Genomic DNA, 18,928 nt, shown 5'->3' with positions numbered 1-18,928 from the left:
GTTTTTTTTTTTTTAAGTTCTAAGGCTAGTCATTGTATGGCACAGTGAACCCTCTCGTTTGATATGTCTTTTGATAAACCACAAAGGAAACTGACTTGGTAAATTTTAAAAGATTTGGGGTTGAACAATTTTTGTTCTTCCTTATAATAATAATAATAATTGTGGCTTTTTATATAGCGCACATGTCCGTCACCCAGTGGCGCTCCTGGCGCTGTTTCATACAGTATTTCCTGTCAGATGTGGGACTACGTTTTGAATTATGAGACATAATTTGAATGGGATTTGAACCAAAGATTTCTGGATTAACAAGCCAGTGCTTAACTGAGCTATCTAGCCATATGTTGGCCATGTTATTCCCTTTCTTTGTCAATATTTTTGTCAGTGGGTGCCAGTCAGAGGCAAATTTCTTTTGATAACAAATGCAGAATAATACTACAAACAATAGTAATGGTTTCTTATATAGCCCTAATATTCCTTCCTCAGTGACAACCAAGGCACTTCAACATTCAGTATTTTACTGCAAGGTACGTATCAACTCCAGGGCCCAATTTCATAGAGCTGCTTAAGCGAAAAAATTTTGCTTAAGCAAACAAATCCTTGCTTTGTAAAATCAGATTACCGGCCAAGACTCAACTTAATTGTTATGCTAAGTAAACAACAGCTAAATACCAGTCACAAGCAATGTACATATGGCATGAAATTTTGGCCAGTAAAATGTGTAAAACAAGCGAGCTATTTTCGTGCTTAAGCAAATTTTTTGCTTAAGCAGCTCTATGAAATTAGCCTCTGGTACCCACATTGTTGACCACGCAAGCATGAAGCGCACATTTTCACCAAACAGAAAGCTTCAATTTGCAAAGGTCAATTTTGCAAACTCTATAATCACCTTGATATAAGTAATTGTAGAGCTTAAAGAAGTTTACAAAAATGTTTTACATGTACATGTACATGTAAAACATTTTTGTATGTACCTATTGAATTTCCTTTCATATAATTAAAAAAACATCACTTATCAGCCAAGAGATGGATTGCACAAAGCATTAACGTCTGCCTTTTTTGTGACGATAAACAATGGAAAGGTGCGCACTGCGCACAACTCTCAGCTAATGATGGCCTTCCACGCATGCAAGTTTCATCAATGACAATGATCAATGACGTCATGTGCGATCCATCTATAAATAATCAAGTTCTTGGTCCTTGTTTCTGCAGTTTATTCTGTAAACTCCAACACCTTTTTTTTACACAACCATTAGAGCTATTTAAACAAATGCTGGTGTGCTTTTTTGCGTGTAACCTTGATCAACTAAAGTCGCCATTGGGGCTGAAAGGGTTAAATGACTATACCAATTTAAACCTCCCATTAAACTTTTTATGATTCATGGGTCACTGACCATTGTTTTGATCCAGAAAAAGGGCAATAAAAAAATCTATTTGGAAGACAAACATTGCGGCGGTATAAAAATCCTCTGCGGAGTAATAAATTGTCTCAATCAAGAGCCTAACAGGCTACTCAATGGCATTCAAGTCAACGCAACAGTAGTTAGTGGCCTAATGGCATTTCTGTTTGCCGTGAGGTTACCAAGCAACCAGTTTGTTTTCTACTTCACTGGCACTATCTTCCGTCCGTTCAGCTGCAGTAGCTTTAGTCTGGGTGTGTGTAAAAAGCGTGACCAAGTTTAAGGTTAACAAACTTCTAGTGTAGTTTCTTTCTTTAAAATTTGGGCAAATGTTGCTAGCTGCTTTTGGAAAAATATACTCCTAACCATCACCAATTTAATTAAAAAAACATGTTAAAAAAAACCCAATAAAACCTAATACAAAGGAAACTGTGGCTGTGAATACAGTAAGTACATCCTCATGTACATGGTATGTATACATCTCTTGCACCCATGTCTCATTATGTTATCGTTGCACGCTGTGATGCGGGTCCATGGGTTTTGTACACCCGAGGGGGAAAATGGCATCTTCGGCTTCGCCACAGGTGGCATTTTCTCCCAAGGGTGTACAAAAATTGTTTAGTTATACCTTGGTAACATTATTATTCCTCTTCTCAAAACTCCGTTGTCATCTTCAAACATTATTATGACGAGTATGCATAGTAATTTATGCAGGTGAAAAGTTCAAATAAGAAACAATTCTTCACCTGTTCCCTCGAACCCGCTGGTGTTTCGTACACAGCGCTGGAAGTCGACCAGCGGTGGGACTGATCAAGGTGATGTACACCGGTGAACATCACTTTTCATGTTACCCCTGCGCCATGTGTCTTTGTGTTATATAGCTTGATTGGTTCTCGACCAATGCAACTTTGTTACCAAATTATAATAACATGTGATGTCACATGCAGATGTGTGCCATTTAGGGAGGCAAAGTGCACAGCATAGTGCCAGTCCAAAAACTGTTGCATCTCAATTTTGCCAAATCTTTTACACAAATGCTCCATGCAAAAACATATCGGATCTCTCGTACTTGCTTTTTGTGTACATTGGGGTTACGTGTACAGTAAGCTAGATAAGATTTGACATTTTTAAATCTCATGCATAACAGATAAGAGATAAAATGTTTTTGCACTGATGTGCGATGGAAGCACATTTTTGTGGAGGTACCAAAATCATGAGTGTATTGCATGTATTTTTAGATATAAAAATTGCAGCACTTTATTTCAAATGATAATTGTAATGCAACCTGATTCTATAAAAACACACTCTAAGTTAGCAGATTATCCAACAAGTGTTTTGGTCAATTAACAGGCCCACCTCCTATTTAGAGTTGACTGTTCATCGGGTTACATCATAAGTTAACCCCCCCCCCTTCAATTCAACTGAAAATTATCAACTTACTACTACTATCAGCAAGAGGGAAAACCCCAAACAACCTCACCCCCATAAAAACACAAGATAACCTTGTCCACAGAACCCATTACAAATTAACCTCATCATCCGTAGAGGACTTCTTCCCCCTACTGCTGGGTAACTATTAAGCACTTGAGCAATAAACTGGGCGATCTCTAAGAACTTGGTAAACACGCTTTTTAAACAAAACGGCTGATTAACTTTTCTGATAGATTGCTGGATGTTTTAAAGGCACTGGACACTTTTGGCAATAATTGTCAAAGACCAGTATACCCACTTGGTGTATCCCAACACATGCATAAAATAACAAACCTGTGAAAATTTGGACTTAATTGGTCATCAAAGTTGCAAGAGAATAATGAAAGAAAAAACACACCTGTTACACAAATTTGTGCATTTTCAAATGCCTTAAACAGAATATTCAAAGACTGCAGGCCTGAAGCCTTTAAAAGAAATAATCTCTTCCTCAAAACTATGCTACTTCAGAGGGGGCCGCTTCTCCCAATGTTTTATACTATCAACAGCTCTCCATTGGTCGTTACCAAGTAAGTTTTTATGCCAACAATTATCTTGAGTAATTACCAATAGTGTCCAGTGTCTTTAAAGAGTTACATCAGGACCGAAGATTAGAACTATTTCAGCTACTGGAACAGCAATCGGACTATCTCTAACCCACCACCTGCCACAAACAGCCACTGGCCTTCGCAATATTTATCACTCCAACAAACCCTCTTGCCGCCTCTTCACACAAAAATCAATTTTACAGGGGATAGTTACTGTCCAACATGCACACGCTGAGTGGATGCTGTACTTAAGTACCAATCTATTCATCATAAGAGAGGGGTTTGGACATTTTGTCAAAGTGTCTAGGCACATCTGTTGAGTGTAGCTCGTGTAAGTCATTCAACAACAAAAAATAGCCAAGTGAACTTTTGTAGGGGTGTTGTACTTTGGAGAGAGTTCACATGGAGCTACAAGTAATTGTTCAACACCGAAAGTAATGATTAATTGTAAAATTGTTTTTGACTTATGCAGCCTCCACACGAGGAGCCATATCAAACAATTCGCGTTGGTTTAAGTTGTGATTAACTGAAGATGGGATTGATGTTACGTTTAAATCACTCAGCTTTGGAGCTGTGATGTCAACGTCTGCAGCAGCAAAGTACCAATTGAAAAGATTTTGCAAACTGCTGGGTGGTCAAACTCATCCACATTAGCAAAAAAAATTATAACAGAAATAGCAGTATTATTAATTGTTAGTCCAAAGGGAATCCAGGCTATTTTTTCTAAGTCTCTTTGAGTAGTAGTAAGTTTACGGGTTATGTAATAATGCCTCAGCAAGTTTGCTTATTGGATGAGCGTCGATCAGTAAAGATTTGCGGTTATTTGAGAAATGATAAATCTGAAGTATAATCTCTCCTTTTTTTTTTTAAAGAGCCATCAAAAGATGATCTCAATATTTCAACTATTACCTTTTTATGGCCAAATAGACATCGTAGATACCGGTTAACAACCATTTTACTCTCAAAATTTGCATTTAGTAACGAATAACTTGAGTAAAAAATGCACCCGGCCGCGAGGCTTTTTCAGCCGAGAGTCAAAACCGGCTTATCTATTATAATGACCTCTTGACGCCAGTGACGATATTCCCCTAATTGGGTGTGAACACAGTTCTCCAGCTTTGGCAAACTGAGGGCGCTATTTTGTTTGACCCCACGTTTTTCAGAAATTTTGCTAGAAGCGTTCTGTAGAAAAAACATTTTTACCATGTTTTAACGTGAGGTAAGAGACTTGTTATATTTTGTTTATGTTTTTTATGGACTCCAGCTATTAGAAAACTGTAATATCTATATATTTGAGATCATCCTTTATTGGCTGTTTAACGCAAAGTTGACATGGTTGATGGTTTATGTATAAGACAGAGTGTCTGGACTACACTTAAAAATATTATTTTGGATATTAACAAGATACATGTAGCACCGCACACATCATTTAATCTCTATTGGCACTAAAATCATATGAATAAATTTCTCTATTTTCATTCTTATTGTATCGGTCACCGATGACGACTTAACATAGGTTGGAGTTGAAAAGGTTAATATTAAATTTCAAAAAATCAAGTCCCAAATATGTTCAGAAAACCAAATACATAAAATATGTTAATAAATGGAACAATATCACCTCTTTTACTTAAGCAACAAATTCCACAGACCAAAATAAGAAACTCTTGAAAAACACACCTCTTCTCTTCATAGTTAACTTAAGCCCTTTTCTTTTCCCGTTCCCCTTCAAACATTGTAGAAGTACATTTTGCTGATGAAATTTGGTTGAATGTTATGTATGATTATAATCTGTGGCAGTATATTATGGAGAGCAATACTAAATGTAGTTGTTATTATTAGTAGTGAAGCCTGGGCCCATTTTCATAGCTAGCTGCTAAGCACAAAAATTTACTTAGCATGAAATTTCTTCCTTGATAAAATTAGGATTACCAACCAAACTTCCATGTGCTTTTTCAGGATAAGCAAAAAACAGCTGAATACCAGCAACAAGCAATATGCAACAAATGGAAATTCGGTTGGTAATCCTGTTTTTATGAAGGAAGAAATTTCATGCTAAGCAAATATTGGTGCTTAGCAGCTCTATGAAATTGGGCCCTGGCCTTTCGAACATAGCAGAGTCTTTCTCAAAGAATTTTTGTATCGCCACGTGTCTACATGTCAACAGGCTAGCAAGAGTTGAATGAACATTTCTCCTGACCAAACAAACGTATCAAAAGTGCGTATCAGAGCTACCGTCAATATTTGCTGACCACACAGAAGATTGTAAGACAGCTTCAAGTATACTCGTTGACTCGCGCCGGGTAACAATTTTCCACTCTGGACAGGTCAATAGACCCTTCCCATGAAATATGTAAATTGCACATAGCGCGTGCGCACTAACGTTTTGGTTGGCAAAATGAGGGAACATCGCGCTGTTTTGTATACGGCTAATGGGTGCGTGACGCAGACGCGATTGCGCGTCTGCTTAGTGCACAACTCTATGGTGTTTGCCAACCAACAGGGTCTGCACGCATGCGTGAATGTAATTAGCTTATTTCATAGGAAGGGTCCATTGACTTTAGCCCTCAGCAATTTCCATAAAAACCTTCATGCCTTAAAGGCAGTGGACACTATTGGTATTTACTCAAAATAATTATTAGCTAAAAACCTTAATTGGTAACAAGTAATGCAAAACTGTTGATAAAATAAAACATTGTGAGAAACGGCTCCCTCTAAAGTAACGTAGTTTTCGAGAAAGAAGTAATTTTCCACGAGTTTGATTTCGAGACCTCAGATTTAGGATTTGAGGTCTCAAAATCAACCATCTAAAAAAAAGCACACAACTTCGTGTGACAAAGGTGTTTTTTGTTGTTTTGTTATTACCTCGCAACTTTGACAACCAATTGAGCTCAAATTTTCACAGGTTTGATATTTTATGAATGTTGAGATACACCAACTGTGAAGGCTAGTCTTTGACAATTACCAATTGTGTCCAGTGTCTTTAAATTGTCAAATTTACTGCTGTAACTAATACTCCACAGTCCCTATAGATTCCTTCGTTCAAATCTGTCCCTTTCCACTTTTGATTTATTGCAAACGCGGTTAATTTCCCAAGTCCATGGCAGCTTTGATATTACTTTCTACAATGATCAATGGCAGGATGGAGGATACACAAAGTCAAGTACAAAGGTTGCAATTTGTTTTAAGGCACTGGGTACCTTTGGTAATTGTCAAAGACCAGTATTCTCACTTGGTGTATCTCAACATATATGCATAAAATAACAAATCTGTGAAATTATTTACTCAATAGGTCATCGAAGTTGCAAGAGAATAATGAAACAAAAAACGACCTTGTTGCAAAAATTAATTTGCTTTTTAAGATGCCAAATAAAAATTTTCAGACCTTTCATTATTCTTGAGTGAGCAAATTACCTCTTAATTTTTTTTTTTACATGTATGTTACTTTAAAGGGAGCCTTTTCTCTCAATGCTTTATGCTATTAACAGCTCTCCACCGCTCGTTACCAAGTAAGTTTTTTTGCCAACATTTATTTTGAGTAATTACCAATAGTGTCCAGTGCCTTTAAAATACAGAGTTCCATTAATATTCCTGTAAGAAAAATTAAACCTAGAAAAACAAAAAGATGATCGCTTGCAGCTTCAAACAAATTCGGGGAAGTGATTGGTATCTCCTGTTACAGAGACAGGATACAATTTGACGATAACTTATGAATTCAGAAGCACCTACCTGTCTGTATGCTGATGTGAAGGCTCCGAGGTAGGCTACCAGACCAGAGGAAATCAAAACATCGCCAGTCAAGTTGATATACAACTCTCCGAGATCCTTGGCAGATTTACGCCATCTAAATCCAGACAAAAATAACACAGTCAAGTAATGTTTAAAATTTTAGGCCGAAATTTACGTAACGAAAAATTAACAAGAACGTGTAAACGAGAGAAAACAAAATCAAAACAACATTTGTGACTTACAAGTAAAACTTAGTTTTTTTGCACACATATCCTTCTCCTATTGTTTAACCAAAAAGAAATTTTGCACAAAAAATAGTTGATGGCCTGACGATTTGGACCTGGCTGCTTTAGCAAAGTAAAAAAAGTCCTCAAGAAAGACTCTGGCCAGGCTTAAAACGCCAGGCCATTAATTATTTTCTTGTATTTATACCATAGGTTCTTTTGGTTGGTAAACAATTTGCAACAGTTATTCTATTTTTTCAAAAAGAACTTTTTACAACCTTTAACGAACACCATCCCCAGATCTCCACACTGCTCAAGCTATTCCTACCATAACCAATAGGCCTGACAATCAACTATGTTTCACCTTGTAAACTCAGTCAACCACACCCTAATCAACTTCTCTAAATCTTTCCACTGCACACCTTACCTGTCCTTCTCTCCACCCAGCCCATCAATAAGTTGCTCTCTCTGAGAATACCCTATACCTCCCAACTGCTAGACAAGCTATCTAACAAACAATTCTGTTCCATATTTAAAACCCAGTCTACCACGCCCTTCTCCACTTCTCTAGAACTTTCTCGCTTGAAACCTTACCTGTCCTTCTCTCCACCGAGTCCACCAATAAGTTGCTCCGCCCTGTCCAGCTTCTTGGAGCAAAGGTCAACTTGGTTCTCCAGATCAATCTTCTTCTTCTTGTTGGCCTCCAGTTTATCCTCGAGCTTCTTCAGTTTGTCTTGGACCTCTTTCAAGACGGCTCGTTTCTTCTCCAATCCTTCCATGGCGACACGTAGCTCACTCTCGGCTGCCTTCAAGGCTAGCTTCTTGGGGGCTACAACCTTGGCCACTCTGTGGTGAAAAAGAAACAATGAATTTAACTTGAGTTTATGTACTCTAATGGAATACATCTTTGGAAAGATAGACTTAAAATGAAGTTGTTTGCTATAACAATTTTCCGAGACAAGTGCACCCCTATGTCCTCTTAAAGGCACTTGACATGTTTGGTTATTGTCAAAGACCAGTAGTCATACTAGGTGTATACCAACATAAAATAACAAATCTGTGGAAATTTGGGCTCGATTGGTGATCGATGTTGCAAGGAAATAGTGAAAGAAAAACACCCTTGTTGCAGAAATGAGTGTGTTTTCAGAAAGCTGATAAAGGCTTCAGGCCTGAAGTCTTCCTCAGATTCAAATATTTTAGTGAGAAATTACCTCAAAAACTATGTCACTTCAGAGGGAGCCGTTTCTCACAATGTTTTATACCAGCAACAGCTCTCCATTGCTTGATACCCAGTAATTTTTATGCCAATTAATATTTTGAGTAATTACAATTTTTGTTTTGTGTTTATTGGGGGCTCACTTTCCAGTCACGGCCTTTCTGACTCTCCGAAATCCCACTTATTTGCGTTTCCATATAATAAATAAAGAATAAAGCATACTGTTCTTTTTGTTCATCCCTTAGACATCAATAGTTGATGTTTTTATTAAACGGGCTGTTTCTCCAGTATGAGTTTTTTCAGATTATGACATAATCTATTTTTCAAAAGGTCATAACTTTTGAACCAAACATCACACAAGTGTGTGAGATATGTCAAAATGAAGCTTGTTGTATGCTCTTTTCAGCTATGTATAAAATCTAATAAGTTAATTTCCCCCCTTGTGACTCATTTTCAGAGCTCATCACATATTTGTAAGTGACTTACTTGTCGTAAGAATCCATAGCGCGGACCCATTTACAGAGACCTTCGGCTGCAGTGGAGGCATTCCTAATCTTGTCTGGGACAAAGTCAGGGTTGGTGATGTACTTGGAACGGATCACCTTGATGATGCTTGGCTGAATGTTATCCTGAAAGTGTAAACAAAAAACAACAAGTTTTAAAATAAAATTTGTGGAATTACAATCTTAAGTTTTGGGATGAGCAAACAAACATTTATGAGAATGGGGTTTGGACCTATGACTTATATCGTGTATCGCGTATCGCATGATGTGGCACAACTGTTTCAGCCATTGCTCTCGACCAATAGGAATGAAGAAACTGTCTTATAAGAACATGTGCAAGCTCGCGTGTCACGCCCATGTTTCAACACTTTTTACTGGTCATAAACAAACGTTTATACACACCCACATGACGCGCTCTCCACCAATAGGAATAGCGAAACTGTCTGAGCTGAGGTATTTATGAATAACACTTATTTTACGTTTGAAGGTGTTGAGTAGTTGTATCTCTCATAGAATAGCCTTGATGAACACACAAAACAGAAAGACGCAGAGATACAATGTTTTTGAATGGTTTTTGAACGTTTTTGCAAAATTGAAAGAAATTCTCAAGGCTGCTGGCATTAATGTCCATCAATGGGAAAGTACAGCTAAGCATAGGACAGCCTGGTAAGCTGCAGTGCAAGCTGGATCTGCTTCAGCTGATGTGGCAAGAGCAGCAGATGCAGATGCTAAACTGCGTTGTCGTCATGAACGAGAGCTTCTACCCCCTCTCCCATCTACTGAATGCACACTACCGAATGTGTTACATCCCGAATCAGACTTTTCTCACACTAAAGAGCTTGTGGCCGGCGTCCTGCATCGGTCACCTGAATCAATTAATTTGACTATGATGTCATCCATCTTGTGAACGAGCTGACAGCCTCTATGGTTTTTTAATTTAAAATGATTTTTGATTTTTTTATATTTCTTTCGACCCACCCACCCACAATTTTGAAAAAATTAAATCAATATTTGTAAACATCAACAATTTTGATTGGCCCCTTAGTTAAATATCTACCTTATCATAGTCATGGAGCGACTGCAGGAACTTCATATCTCCAAGCAACCTCTTGCTAGGTGGCCAGTAGTCTTCGATCTTCTTGCCTGAGCCTGATGGATCTGGTACGCGGTCGGGTTTCATGCTCTTCAGAATACAGACAGCCTCCATGACCAGACGGACTCCAGCCGGTGGGTTTTTCATTGTCTTCACAACAGTTACATCCTGTGGGAACGATGATATAATGTTGGGTTGTTTACAGTCAATGACGTCATACTTGGGGTAGTCAGACTGCTTGTGGATAGTTTGTTTGCGCAAAAATTTTGCATTTTGACACGACAAGCGTGAAGGCAGAGGAGTCACTTTTGGTTAGAAGGAAAAAAAAACTTGTGATGACCACCATCGATGATGAGTTGTGCATACATGAAAGGCTATCATTGGCTGAGAGTTTTGCGCAGCACATAATGCATACATGCGTACACTTTTCCATTGTTTTGTTAACAAAGATGGTGGTCAATGCATTGACATTCATGTGCAATCCATCTATCAGCATTGTTTTTTTTCAGCACTTCCCTTGCACGGGTGCTTTAATGGAATAGTTCTCATAATTCAAAACGTAGCTCCACATATCTTGCAGGAAATAACACTGAGCCCGTTAATACAGCCCTTAGGGGTCTGATAAAGCGCTATATAAGAACCTAGTGTTACTATTATTTACCTGTGGTGTGAGGGTCTGCAGGGCAGATAGAGCAGCTTCTAAGATGGGTATCGCTTCGGAGAGCTCTGCGTCACACTCATCTTTAATTGCTTTGGCCGCCATAGCTTGCTTGTTAGCTATTTCTTCATCTGCTTTCACAATCTAAGAAAACGACAGTACAATAAAGTCATTATTATGCAAATATAGTTGCCCTTAAAAGGTTTGGTACCTTTTGTAGATCAAGCTTTTGGTCACACATGAATCCCTACTCACTGGGAATGAAGATGAAAATAACTTAATTTACCTGTAGAAGATTCAGCTTCATTAGTCGCCAAGTGTTTTAGAAAAAAAGTGAAAATCACAGAGCAATGTTTTCAATAGAGTCGCGTTTATTTTCATGACATTGTTTTACTAATTTCTCAAAAACAATAACAGCACCCCAGTAAGTAATATTTTAAGGGAAGCTTTCTAGCATTATTATCTTTAAACTGTGTGAGTTTAATGTAAATCTGTGGACGTTTGTATTTTATGGCTTACAAAATGTACCCAAACCCTTTAACTTAGAGAGTGCAATTATTTGGAGGGCGGCAACAACGTACCTTTTCAGTTTTGGCCACTTCCACCGAGTCTCGTTCAATAATAATCATGATGTCGTCGACTTCTTTACTGGCGACAACCAACTGCGGCTGAAGTTCTTCTAGCTCTTTCTGCATAGTGGAGACCTGAGAGGCAGCATTCTGTAGTTTCTCAAGACCTACTTCATAACGCTTCTTGTTGCGGTACACAATACTGAAAGAGGGAGAAAGAAAACAAGGCCATTAGCCAGGGTTGGTTTGGAGCAAGAACACTTTCAAAGGTGGTGCATCAGAAACAGGTTTAATATAAATATAATTTATTTGTTACCCATACACCGATGTGTATTTAACACCGTCTACTTGTTACTATCCTGAATTCTGTGAACAAAATCCCCGGTCAATCACTCTTTTAAAAAGTTCATGGATATCAGGCATGAGTTGTATTGTAAAAAAAAAAAGGACAAAGAAAACTATTTGTTTTTTACTTTAAAGCGATGTGCATTCAGCACTGTAACCTTGCCCAAGTTCCATAAAAAAGAATAGTTAGTAAGCTTAACTTCGGTGGAAGTGGCCAAAACTGAAAAGGTACGGTTTTATAACTGTCAAATGTTTAATTCATTGTTCTCTTAGATTAATAAATATTTAAGGTGCCACCGGGGACAGTGCGTCTTCAGAACGGCTGTCATACGCCGCTACTGCTTGGCGACACAAGAAATCATCAAGACGAAACCCTTCTCTTGCTGATAATTGTTCTAGGTCTTTTAAGTGAAGGTCAAATCAATAGTGTCTTTGCATTAGTAAATATTAAACTGTAATTCAATTAGAGTAAAGTTGTGTCACTTACTTTCTGTTCTTTCCCAGCAATGACTTAAAGGTGTTGATTAGCTCTAAGTAGGATGTTGGGGTGACGTAATTGTGTCTCTCCAGTTCGCTGAGGAAACGTTCAGAGAGCATGCGTGTCGTTGTGTGAAACCTCTTACACATGTTGATACAACCCTGTCTGATGTCATCATCTATCTCGATGTCGTCAAGGAAGCGAGCTGCTACAGCCTGCAACGCATCCTCGGGCCATGACTACAAGTGGATTGGGGAAGAAAACAAAACATGAACATTATTTCTGTGGATGTGTTGGTTAAATAACACCCTTGTGACCCGTTGGCATTGTTTTGGCTAGTGCATTTTTGTTAGTGTGCAGGTTTTTTGTCTGTTGTTGCTTTGTATTTCTAACTTAACTTTTTGTAATTTTTATAGTTTTTGGCCAGTGGATGTCAAGTTTCTATGTTTTTAACGTGGACAAATAAATAAATCTAATCTAATCTAATCTAATCTAATCTTCCCTTTTTGATAAGTGCACTAGAGTCTTTTACATGCAACACACATCACACAGGACCAACTGCTTAAAGGTCCCATCCGAAGGGCGCAGCAATAATGTGTCTTGCTTAAGGACACAGGTGTTACGACTAGGACTTGAACCCACACTCTGCTGAAAAGAAAAACCCGAATTTGAATCCAGTGCTCTTCTCCCCCTTGGCCACGACAACACCCAAAGTTGAACAAGACACACCAGTACAAAGTACAGACTTCATGATTGAAGATAGCCACACTGCCAGACACACCAGGGCAAACACCTTCTCTTTGTGATGAGTGTGTACTGGGGTCTTTTACATGTGTTTTTAGAACAACGCACGTGACCTACAGCTATACGTCCCATCTGAAGATCGCAGCAATGGCTAAGTGTCTTGCTTAAGGACTCAAGTGTCAAGCTTAAGGACTCGAACCCACACTCTGCTCAACAGAAGCTCGAGTCCGATCAGCTCAGCCATGACATGCCCAAAGTTTACCAAAACACACCAATACTATTCCCTATGTCTGTAGCTGGTCGACAGCATCTTTGTACTGTCTTGTTTTCCTACTTTCTACAGCACCTTGTATCCTTTGGCACATTACAAATAGTTATTATTATTACTATATGTAGGTTTACCTGGAACCAATCAATGGTACAGCAATTGACGAGCGAAGGGAATTTTCGGAGTCTGTTTCTGAAGGCATCTCCGATGGGGCTCATTGCCAAGACGATATGCATCTGCTCTCGTACACGCTGGATGAACATGTTGAATAGAGCCAGGGGTGTGCCATCAGTCTGCTTGGACTTCTCTCTTTGTCTGCAGACATAAAAAGAACAATTTCAGAATGGCATTTCAAACTGCTTATGGTTTTAAATTCACACAGTGCCAAAGAGAATCGTTCATCTAGATGATGATGGGTTCAAATAATCAAGTGTTTGTGTGAATGGATGCTGTTCGCCAACACAACATACACCATAATATAGGTTTTCTCAGTCAAATTCGGCAAATGAGCAGCCAATTTCATTTTCATGCGTTCGAATTAAAGCTGTTTTGCCTCTCCAGTTGTTTCCGCGTTTCAAATTCAGAATTTGGCCATTCAATTTTCGTTTCAGAGTTGAGTCAATTTCCTTTAGCACTCTGTTCCATTTAGCGTATTGACATTCTTTTTTGGGACACACACGCCTCAAGAAGCGACTGCGAATTTGAATGCTGCTTTGATGAATTGTTAAATTGAATGATTATTTTGTTAAATCGAATGACGCAACATTACAATTGACTAATCATAAAACGAAATTGAACGACCCCTAGCTTGATGGTTAAATTGGCTGCTATTTTCCGAAATTGGCCGAGAAAACCTATAATAACAAGCTTCTGAAACAAAGCCATACTTTGAGCGAAAACACTTTCAACAACGTTTATCACACAACCATTAACTTTGCCTGTACATTAAGGTGATTTTAAGTTAAATACAACCTTTTGGCATTGATCCATACCTTGCCTTTCACATATTACTAATTTCAAAGATACGACCTTGTTGCACTAATCAATGATTTTAATGCCTAATCAAATCTGAAAAATCTTCATTGATTTACTTTAACCCATAAGTTCACAGATTACTAATATAAAAATGAACATTTATAACACGCCACGTCTGTTCAGACTTGACATTCCTGGCGCGACTGAGAGCAAAGCCAAAATTGCAGGAACGAAAACAACAGACTGGTTAAGTTCACAATTACGAAAAAAGTAGGTATTTTAACTGAATTTTGAATTTTGTACATGAGGTAGTCAGGTAGTAGGGAGTCTATTTTACAGAGTGGCTATTGATTGGTTGACCTAAGTTTGTCCCTGATTTTGATTGGCTGGACTCACCTATCAATCAGTCTCATCTTTTCACAGATCTCTGCTTTTTCATCATTGGGGTAGAGGTTGGGAACCTCACCGGCGTTCAGGAGGTTGTTGATGTCCTCTAAGAAGGACTCTTGCTTGATCTGGAACAAACAGACAAAATAGTTAAGGAGGAGGTCATTGTAAACAAGGGTTTAAAGGTCAAACTCAGTTTTGTGAATCACTCATTTTCCAATAGATGGGTTGCAGAATGCGTCATCGACCGCCATCTTTGATGTAAAACAATGTAAAAACGCACGTGTGAACGCACTGCGCGTGACTCTCAGCCAATAGTAGCTCTTCGAATACCACCTAGGTGTAGGTGACAATGGCCTCTGGAAACAAATAATTGTAGCCCACACCTTGAAGTGGCCTTCAGGCTTTGTGTGTCTGGCGACTTGCATAAATTGTTTTTAAAAATCCAACAGCTGGAAACAAAAAATGTTAAGTTTTAGGTGTGGAGGGAAAGCTCCAAATGGAGAAAACCAATGCAATCAAGTAGGAACTGAAAACCCAATCCACATTCAAAGCTCCCGCCTAAGGTCATATTCGAACCGTTAAAATTGTATAAAAGACCAAGCGTTCAGTTTTTAATTTGGATCTTTGTTACATACCTGAGTATCGCTGAACAGAAACACACCATGCTGCTCTCCTTCCGTAGACTTCCTAAGAATCATCTTCAGATCTTCCCTCCATTCTATCATGGTGTAGCTCTTACCAATCTCCACTTGGAACAGCTCATACTCAGCCATGTGAGCGGCTAGACGGGTCAGGGACTGACGACCGCTGCCGCCGACGCCCACCAACAGGGCGTGGCCACGAGGCTGCTTGATGATACGGGAGATACGCGAGACATGCTCCAAAGCAAATCTGTAAGAGTAACATCATAAAAGTAAAGGTCATATTGAATATTAATTTTTTACTTAACAAAAAAAATAAAACATTGGACAGATACTGTAGTCAAGGGAACTTGGCAAACTCAAACAAGGGGATATAAACGCCACACTGGCAATAGCCAAACTCTCTCATGAACAAATATCGGTTTAACATCTATGATTATGAATTGCACAAATCAAGAAATTGTGATTCAGTACCTATTCTAATCATTGTGTAATCAGCTGGTTACTTGGTAGGATTCTAATCCACAACCTTGTAGTTGCAAGTCATAAAGTCTAACCATGGGACCACGGTGACCTGCGGCGCAGTGATTAACCAATGGCAAATTCAACCAAAACAGTTATTGGTTAGACCGCAAAAATGCAGCCCAAAATAGAATTATCAACTATTCAAGTACTGACCACATTCTTTAGGGCTCAACTTGGTAATAACGTGACTTGCTCTATCACTGAGCAAACCGTTAGGGGGGAAAAGATAATCAGTATGGGTTTACCTGAAGAGAACCAGATTCATGGGTTTCTTGCTGAGGTTGTTGAACTCGTCAAGATGGCTCTCGGCAATCTTCCTCAACTGCTCCACTTGCATCACCTCAATGTAGTTCTTGTTCTCATTCTTTGGGTCGGTGAAGTCGCAGAACAGGAGACTTCTGAGGTCGTCCTCGACAACTTTGCCGTCCTCGTCAAAATCGAGATGGGCGAAGAGTTTGTTGAAGTCCTCCTTCAGGTGGGTGCCGGTGACATCTTGCATGAACTTGACCAGCCAACTACGGTCGCTATCGTCGACGAGACGATCATAGTAAACACGGAACACCTGGTTGTATATTAAAAACAAAGGATCATTTATTATAGTTGAGGCCGTCTTATTGGTTGAAATATGGGTATGAAAGACTAGGTGACAAGGTCTCAAATGGCCATATAAAACTGATAGGGTCTTGGCCAAGAGACAACAAACAATAAGCGCAAGGTCACAAGGTTTCATTTGTAGTTTAAATCTTTAATCACCCTCACTTTCCATCACAGATGGATGAAGAAAGTTAACTTGATATTTGAAACAAGAAAGCTGCAGTTCCCCTGGCTGCTGCTCCCCAGGTTGTATCATTAACTTGGATGTGATCCCTGGCTACATGGCAATTAACGGTTGCGTGGCTTCTGACTGGCACCCCTATACAAAGATATTGATAACATAGGGAGACTGCCAACATAGCTCAGCTGGTAGAGCGCCGGCATGTTATACCAGAGGTCGTTGGTTCAAATCCCGCTCTATTTAATTTGTCTTTGTTCAACCCCGAATTATGAAAAATAATATCTGAAGAAAAAAAAAAAAATCAACCCCCAAAAATCTTTACCTCGTGCACCCAGAGCCTCTTCATAACTGCTGGAGTTTCAAAATAGTCCGGTACAGACAGTAAAACTCCTTGAATCACACGCGCAAAGTCTCGTAGATTGAAGAGATAATGAGACTTGGCTGGGGTAGGTAACAGGTTGGCCATCGTTGCTTTGTACACCTGGGTAGTGGCGTTGACGATCTGAGCAGCTACGGGCGCAAACTCTTTGGCAAAACCCCTGGAAAGGTTAAGATGAAAATTGGTTTAAGTAAAGTGGAAGAAGAAAAAATTCATATCAAAATAAAATATTGATGGCAAACAAGAAAATGCTTGTATGAGTGGGGTAGACAAGTTTGCTATGTGGATGTTACTTTATGGTGGCATATGCAAGGTGTTTTTTTTACAAAGCATTTCTTTTGTCACTCTACAATTTCATTTTAATTGTTTTAATGTGATATCACCTATCATCACAATGCCAGGAACGGCCACTTCAAGGTGAGGGGTACACTTCAAGGTGAGTGCTACATGAAAATATGTTTGAACACAAAATGTCTCCCTAACTCCTTAGTTTCTAAAAAGTCTTTCCAACCCAATCAATTTCCACCAAGGGCATGTTGCTACCTACTCCTGGGTCTGAAACAGGGTTACCCCCTTCACAGTCCGCAAGGATGTAGGCATGGCTGGCATGGGTATCATCCACTAGGAGTCAGGTTGGTAGAGCAGAATGCACTAACTTCCCAACTTTTGACAAAGCAATGACGATTAAGTGCCCTGCTGAAGGGCACAAGTGTCTTGACCAGGTATTGAACCCATACTCTGCTGCTGACAGCACTAGAGCTTGGGTCAATTTAGATTTTGAGGTCTCAAAATCAATCATCTGAAAGCACACAACTTTGTGTGACACGGGTGTTTTTTCTTTCATTATTATCTCGCAACTTCCAACGACCAATTGAGTTCAAATTTTCACATGTTTGATATTTTATGCACATGTTGAGATACGCCAAGTGAGAAGACTGGTCTTTGACAATTACCAATAGTGTCCAATGTCTTTAATGACCTTATAGTGCTGAGCCAGCAATATATAACTTAAGCTTTTATCTTTCTTTCTCTCGCCACACACAAAACAAGAATTTGGCTCACCTGGATGAGATATGCCAAGACATAATCTTCTGGAAGATGGTATCCATAGTGTCGTCGTCAAACTCATTAATGGTGATGGTGTTGAAATGACGTAGGAAACGCGCCGTGATGACGTTACGTCCACCTCCGGGCGGTCCCATCGCGGCCATCAGCTGGATGTCCGTCAGTTTCATGGCCATACACTCCTTGTGTTCGTACCAGTTCCAGTGGTCAAGCCACTGGCGGAGAAGTTCAATGGGAGGCTGGGCGCCATACTCCTCCCTGGCCGGCATGTTCAAGTCGTCAACGAAGACAATCTGGAAAAGAAATTTCAACAGACATGATATTTGGTCCGTGGAAAATAGTGGCAATATTATATTGAGTACAAAGGCTGACCTACATGTACACATAATGTATGCTTTATTTATTTTAGGCTGTTCAATCGCAATTATTTTGATTTTTGCAAGGAGAAAAAAAATTGGAATTCAGACTAGAGTAGGCATGTTTCAAACTGTGCAAGGCTTGAGTGTATATGAACTCTGAGCAAAATACACTGTGCTGCCCAACACAGATTTCCCCAAGATTAAATCAAAATATTGCTCACGGTAAATTTATCGCAGACACAGCTGATGATAAGGAGTATCAAATGTCACAGGGAAAGAACACAGTAAAAAAAGGTCATTCAACTTATTGCATGGGCCCATAACATGGAACCAGGCATCATGCCTGAAGCTTGCACTTCATCAATGAGCAGGTTCAATCAACGACCATAGTTAACCATAGTTTGACTAACTCTGATCGAACCCGCGTTAGTCAACGATAGTTGGACCAGTCTAGTCGACTATTCGCGACCATCCACTCGAGGCTGGTCGAGGTTGGTCGCATGGTTGGTTACCAATAGCAATTAGTCATGTCACAGTGCTGCAAGCAGAGAGGACCAGTTACTATTTCACATACGGTCAATAG

General features: G+C 39.3%; 1 protein-coding gene across 3 annotated transcripts in view; it reads right to left on the bottom strand.

Annotated features, from left to right (window-relative positions):
* LOC139939630 (dynein axonemal heavy chain 7-like) overlaps positions 1–18,928 on the bottom strand; it is a 114,502-nt gene that overhangs the window by 52,009 nt on the left and 43,565 nt on the right. For all 3 annotated transcript variants that reach the window (XM_071935672.1, XM_071935673.1, XM_071935674.1), the window contains 13 exons: positions 17,984–18,279; positions 16,865–17,081; positions 16,013–16,329; positions 15,237–15,492; positions 14,608–14,726; positions 13,371–13,551; positions 12,234–12,463; positions 11,414–11,603; positions 10,836–10,976; positions 10,139–10,342; positions 9,065–9,207; positions 7,957–8,208; positions 7,139–7,253 (listed from right to left, as the gene is read on the bottom strand). In XM_071935672.1, the coding sequence (XP_071791773.1) occupies positions 7,139–7,253; positions 7,957–8,208; positions 9,065–9,207; positions 10,139–10,342; positions 10,836–10,976; positions 11,414–11,603; positions 12,234–12,463; positions 13,371–13,551; positions 14,608–14,726; positions 15,237–15,492; positions 16,013–16,329; positions 16,865–17,081; positions 17,984–18,279 (2,661 nt within the window). The remainder of the gene's footprint in view (positions 1–7,138; positions 7,254–7,956; positions 8,209–9,064; positions 9,208–10,138; positions 10,343–10,835; positions 10,977–11,413; positions 11,604–12,233; positions 12,464–13,370; positions 13,552–14,607; positions 14,727–15,236; positions 15,493–16,012; positions 16,330–16,864; positions 17,082–17,983; positions 18,280–18,928) is intronic.

The sequence above is a fragment of the Asterias amurensis genome, chromosome 7 (genome assembly GCF_032118995.1).
Source record: "Asterias amurensis chromosome 7, ASM3211899v1".
NCBI lineage: Eukaryota > Metazoa > Echinodermata > Asteroidea > Forcipulatida > Asteriidae > Asterias > Asterias amurensis.
The sequence above is the reverse complement of the archived record's forward strand: the minus strand, read 5'-3'. Positions and strand labels throughout refer to the sequence as shown.